Source organism: Maniola jurtina, chromosome 2 (genome assembly GCF_905333055.1).
Source record: "Maniola jurtina chromosome 2, ilManJurt1.1, whole genome shotgun sequence".
Lineage (NCBI taxonomy): Eukaryota > Metazoa > Arthropoda > Insecta > Lepidoptera > Nymphalidae > Maniola > Maniola jurtina.
In genome coordinates, this window is record NC_060030.1 from 5,346,829 (window position 1) to 5,353,116 (window position 6,288).

The window sequence follows — 6,288 nt, forward strand, 5'->3', positions numbered from 1 at the left end:
CAATAAATTTAGTGTAAAAGCTAAACTAATTTTAGCTGGGTAGATACAATATGTTTAAAAGCAAGGTCTACAACAGTTGATATTATACCGATTTGAATTTTGTATACAAGTTACAATCACTTCAGTAATTTTAAGGTCACTAGTTGTTATCCTACAAAATTCTAGATTTTAGTGACGTTACTATAGGTAATTCGCATACCAAAATGTGTGCGTCAATCATAATAATATGGCTCATGCACATGTGTTTTAAAGCTTTGTTTCCTTATTAACTGGGTTAAAGTCCGTGACTTATTCATATTCAGTGTTATGACTGGACGTACTTTAAAAAACACGTCCAATTAAATTCGTAGGTACCTACCTACTCATCTAAATAGATATAATACACTAATAAAAGTGCATTTCTCAATAGCTACTTATACCCATATAATGAAGTAAACATAACTTACTTGTTTGGTCAGTACTTGAATTTGAACTAGCGCTGTTTTCACTTTCAGTTCGTCGTCTTGAATTAAAAAATAAATTCCATGGGTTGTAGTTTCCAATCTGCGTTGTATTTTGGGTCTTCGTTCCGGATTTATTGTTGTGATCCATATTCATTGAAGTGATATTTTTTATTATTAAATTAAACAATATTTCAAATATTAGATCAGTAACAGTTGCGCGCGCGTCTGCTGATAAAATAATATTATGCCTATCCCCGTCAGTCCCGTCACCCAAGCCAACCCAAACAGTCAGTGGCCGGCAAATGCGAGCAGCATTGTTTTGATCCGACCACAGCCGAACTGTGACGAAAACACACGAACTTCTGTTTACTATACACAGTTCACTTATTCCACTTCCTACACATGGAATATGGCTGGCATGACGTGCTCATTTTAATTCCATGGTCAAAGTCCACAGACCGAGCGCTTCTATTAATAAAATGCTAAGTTTTGAACTTTGAAGCCAATTTAAATCTACACACCAAGTTGTTGGCTAAACTTACTGCTGAACATAATACGGTTAATACCAGAGTGAACTAACAATAGTTATTTCTAAAACAAAAACAAATCCACTAACTACAGTAATAATTTTGAATATAAACTATAGAGAGCCATTCAAAAAGAAACCTCATGTCACAATGATCAGTGAAAGTTGATTGATTGTAATGATTTTGGCGTTCATGAACAGAAATAAAAATAACTTAACAAAATAATAAATCCAGTAAATACCTAAGCACCTGACGAAAGGTACCTGACGAAAACCAAATAGCCCAAAATGAAAGTTCCATACGTAGTAGCCGTGAACACACGGAAAGCTTACAGAACGTCGAATGTTATGAAGGCTTCCTTAGGAGAAGCAGATCGGAAGATTGTGGCTGAAAACTTTGAATGGGATGATAATTTCACACCAGCGCCTCTTACATACTATGCCGCAATTGCGCTGTCCAAGATATTTCACAGAATAAATCCACTCCAAAAGATTTTACAAAAAGATATAGACATTCTCATGGATTTGTACCCTGCTAACATACCTCTGAAGTTCACCGTACCGTATATCAAGGTAGCCTTCGTTATTGTACTTATGTAACTTAATTTTCCCTTTAAGTACAATCTGAATAGTATATTTTAAAAAAATACTGACTCACTGACTGACTCATTAACCCCATCCTTAACTCTTAGGTCTAGAAAGCTGATGTTTTGGACGGAGGTTTCCTTTATAATGTAGACCTAGTTCCCAGGAGCAAAGCCGCGGGCGGTCGCCAGTTTAGAATATTCATATAAGATTTTGGGAAACAATAATGTTTCACACAATAGATTAGGCGCACTACGAGTATCATAGTATTCTGATATCTTTTGTTGTCCTTTAGGATGAACAGTATTGGAAAAGGTCATTTTCTTCGAAGTTTCCATCAAGAAAGGAAGTTGGTGTCAGCTATTGGAAAGGAAAATTTTTGTCTGCATGTCTTCAAGATTATTTAGAAAACGTCAAACCTGATGTTTTTATTGAAGAAGATGCTGTTGACTTAGCGAAACTGGTAATCTTAGATATTCATTTTAATATAAAATAAAATCAATAAGCCTACATTGTGAAACGTTATTAAAAATTTTCAATTTATAGGTTAGCCCTTACATTTACGAATTGGGTCTTAAGCAACTGCAAATGATTCGTCAGCCCACACCTCCTATTCCATATGAGGACTCGGTCGAAGATACGTGCGAATTCAGTGTCCCCAAGCTTTATGACCATGTGCCGCTTGAACCAGTGCTAGCACGGCTTTATAATCTACAAGAAATATCTTTAATCTTCGGAGTGAACAACCTCGAAGATAAATACTTGACTAGATATTTTGAGTTTTCCCTTGGTGATTGCGAGTCATTGTGCCGAGGACTTGAACATTTGCAACATCTGAAAACGTTTCGCATCAACAGGAGCAATTTGGACTGTTCTAAAGTAAAAATAATTTTGCAAAATCTGGTAAAAAAAGAGTCTATTGAAGAGTTGGACTTTAATCATTGTAAAATTGGAGATTATGGTATGAAAGCATTGGGAGGATTTATTTTTTTACATAAAAATGTGAAGAGAGTGAAAATAGCTAACAATAGATTCAAAGAGGTTGGAGTTCAGGGGATTGCCTATGCTTTGCAAATGAAACCCGCTGCACCAATTGAATTACTAGGTAAGTTAAAATAAAACCTTGATTAATAAATTAGTCCTATATTTGACATTGCTCCTTCTGGTTCTATCGCAATCTATTATTATTCCAATCGTGTTACCAGCATTATTTTCTTGGCCATACATAGGCATAATTAATGAAAAATCTGGTATACTGCCAGAAAAATTCTAGTGCGAAGAAACATGTAAAACTCATAGATTCTTATGTTGAAGCTATTTCATGCAATGTTTTATTCACAAGATTTCAGCTTGAATCCGATGTCATTGGAATGTGCTACAATATTCGCTGCAGCATTTGTACGATGCAAGGAAAAACCTCAGACGTTGATTGTGAACTCTTGCGGCTTCTCAGGGCCTTCAGCAGAAAAGGTCAGTATGTTCTATCTACCGATGTTCTTTTAACATACTTAGTATTTTTTTAAATAGCTACCTACGACTCTCTTGAGTCTTTTTCACTTTGTTATACGAGTAGTTTTCATTACAATCAGAGAGCTCTCATATTGTCTCGTAGAGCAGCAACGTCTTGCACAATGGATTAAACCTGAGCTTTGATGAAGTTCATTCGTGCTTTTGGTCATTCTGTAAATTGACTTGTTATTTGTCGGTGTATCAATTGTTTTTGTATTTGATGCTAAGCTGTTATGACTATGTAACAAGAGTAAAAGATAATAAAATACTTATGTTTATTTCAAAATGTTTGTTCATTTCAAAATTACCTTTTTTAATTATTAGATTTGTGAGACTTAGTTCGGACCGCTTCTTTGATATCGACGAATAACTATATACCTAGGCGAAAGTCTATAGTTAACTACTGCACTGATTTATTATCTACATAGTAAAGAGTGAAACAAACGATTAGACGTGTCCGTAAGCCGCAGCAGATAGCCGCGACGCGACTCATGGTGTGCTCAGTCAGGAACGCGGCTTGCCAGATATACCTCTTGGACGTCCGAGCGTTTTAGGTTACGTCCGGCAGTTTGCATAGTTCAGTGTAGGTTCTATGTATTATCCAGATACCTATAAGTCATGGCCGTTAGCTGTCAGCTGCGTCCGTCAGCCGCATCCTACAATTTGTTTTCGCCTTTACTATGCTTAAACCGTATCTACTTTTCAATTTAACTCAAAAATATGTTTGAATGTCGGCGAAAACTAGCAATTTCAAAGACGATTTATCTGTAGGAAGTTTTAACAACTTTTCTTACAGATGGCTGGCTTGCTAACTCTAAATCGTGGGTTGACTAGACTAGACATGGCTGCTAACAATTTATCCGGCGAAGCGGAGAAAACTCTGATTCGCGCCTTAGAACAAAACAGAAGGGTGTTGAGGCTTGATTTGCGTAGTACGCGTTAGTATCGATCAAAAGTTCTAATACTTTGCGAGAGTGATAAGGCAGCTCCTAACTTTTCAATTTATTGTCTCATTCTGTAGGAACTTTGTATTGTTGATTGATCGATGCTTTGAGGACCGTTTTGATAACATCATTTTGAAAAAGATCTACAGATTTCAGGAAGAAGTTTAGTTATCAAAAATGTGATTCAAAAAGCTAAATTATTTATATTATTTTAATAATAACATGCATCAAATCTCATATCGTCGTATCTTAGAAAATTCAATATAAAACTTTCTGTGTTGTTTATCTCTAGGTTACTCATGAGCAGAAGAAATGAAAATTATTTTTCTCTCTGTTTGAAATGAAATTGTTTATTTTTCTCTCTGTTACAAGTTGACCTTATGTCTATGCACGACATTATTAGATATATTTCTAGAAACCGTCTGAGAATAACTAAAAGTATCTTAACAAATAATTTAGTAAATAAGTAATAACTATCTATTTAGAAGCAGAACGGAACTAAACTTGATCCTTGAATTAAACTTAATCTTAAATGACACCGTGATTATGATCCGTTCCTGTGGCTTATTATAAGCCGGCTTTCGGAGAAAATGTTTGCTGAGCCATGAAACCGTAATGGATACTTAAAATATTTTTGTCTTATAATGACTTTTGTATTTCATACCCTTAGCTTGTACAAACCCTGTTTTAAACATGCCTTCGTATCCTAATTTTCTCCAGAAAAATCTTGTACCTCATTAAAATAATAACAAAATATAACAACATGAACACAAAACCGAAAAAAAATATATAGGTATAGTACAAGCTGAGATGGCAATCGGGGAATGAGGTGGGGGGACGCTCCGCTTACCCGCACGTCACGAGCTGTGTGGGGGTGCGACGCGTCCCCACCCCGGTTGCCAACTATAGGTTCCTGATAATAATTAAACTATTTTTAAGAGTTTTATAAAACTGTTACAGAGTTACCTTCTCTTAACTTTTTCAGATATTTCAGAAGAAACTCAAGCTAAGGTAAATGAACTATTGGAACGTAACAAGAAGCTGATAGGAGTAGAAACCGAGCCCAGTGATGAGATACCGCCACTCTACCTCAATGAGCCAGAATATCTAATATGGGAATATAATCCTAACAACCCCGACCACATTCCCGGAAGATACCCTGAAAGAGTTCCCGAAGTTTAAAAATTTAAATGAGCATTCCTTTAGGAAAACACTCTTCATTTTAAAAAATACGTATGGTTTACATGACAAAGTTTTTTCGTCATTTAATTTTATCTCACTTTTACTGTTTTATAGTTTAAAATTTTATTTTGTAATTACATAGCTATACATGTCTGATTTGATTTTCATTGATTATCTTATTTGTTTTTTGAAGTGAAGTGATAGACAGGACGTTGGGACATGTAAATATTATTTCGGCAAACCCGACGTCCGAGGCAGCAAAACGTACAGACACCACCAGACAAAGCAAAGACAGATTATACAGTCAAAGTTTTAGCGATTGTCTGTAGATTATGAAGGTAATCTAGAATACGATTACTTTCGCTTTGTGATTCAGAGAATAATTTATTATTAATTTCACCATTAGCCGCAGGGTGCAGACTCTTAGTCTCTGTTGGTTCTAACCTTGATTGATAAACATCCTTTAGTTCAGCACTATGTAAGTTTGACAATCTACACTTGCCTATAATGAGTTTAGTAAGTAGGTATACTTAGTATCGTCACTAGATAGTCACAGTATAAGGAGTGCTAGGTTAGTTAATCGTCCTTTAATAATCGCTCTTTACTCTGTGGTACGTGTAGTGTACTTATCGTTTATTTAGTAATTTTCCTACCTTCCGTCTTATGCGCACTGTTTTTCTTTTAAATGTCAAGTTATCCAGCTGATGTTAAAATATCCACAATTTCCTACCAATTTCCCGTGATAAAACAAAAATTTTCGTAATTCAATCTTCGCGCGCCAGTAGAAAGGTCTAGCGCGAAAAATATTCACTTTGCCAAACACAATAACCGCTCCCCAGACGTCGTTGTGAATAACTCGGATTATTATCAAATATCAACCCTTCTCTACGAATTCAATTAAAAATCTCGTTTATTTTTAATAAAAAGCTTCTTTTACAGTTTGTTTAAAATATTAGGTACATAGAGACCGTTGGTCTCCTCTAATTCTGCTATAAATATCATTAAAAATGCTCTTTACCTTAGTTTTACTTTCTAAAAGAGTTACTTACTATAATTATTTCTATAATTTCTGCAAAATATCGTATTATCAGTCAGTATC

The 6,288-nt window shown here is 35.1% G+C and overlaps 1 protein-coding gene across 1 annotated transcript; it reads left to right on the top strand.

The window, feature by feature from the left end:
- The first annotated feature begins 910 nt into the window (after nucleotides 1-910).
- LOC123871106 (dynein regulatory complex subunit 5) lies at nucleotides 911-5,298 on the top strand. Its single transcript, XM_045914696.1, has 6 exons — nucleotides 911-1,542; nucleotides 1,850-2,017; nucleotides 2,101-2,659; nucleotides 2,897-3,024; nucleotides 3,860-4,001; nucleotides 4,993-5,298. The coding sequence occupies exons 1-6, from the start codon at nucleotides 1,258-1,260 to the stop codon at nucleotides 5,187-5,189; spliced, it is 1,479 nt and encodes a 492-aa protein (XP_045770652.1). The 5' UTR covers nucleotides 911-1,257; the 3' UTR covers nucleotides 5,190-5,298.
- Nucleotides 5,299-6,288: the final 990 nt, after the last annotated feature.

Excerpts from the sequence above, each read along its gene's own strand:
- LOC123871106 (XM_045914696.1), top strand. The coding sequence starts at position 1,258 with ATGAAAGTTCCATACGTAGTAGCCGTGAACACACGGAAAGCTTACAGA. Across the intron at positions 1,543-1,849 it reads TCACCGTACCGTATATCAAG|GATGAACAGTATTGGAAAAG; the intron begins GTAGCCTTCGTT and ends GTTGTCCTTTAG. Across the intron at positions 2,660-2,896 it reads TGCACCAATTGAATTACTAG|ATTTCAGCTTGAATCCGATG; the intron begins GTAAGTTAAAAT and ends TTTATTCACAAG.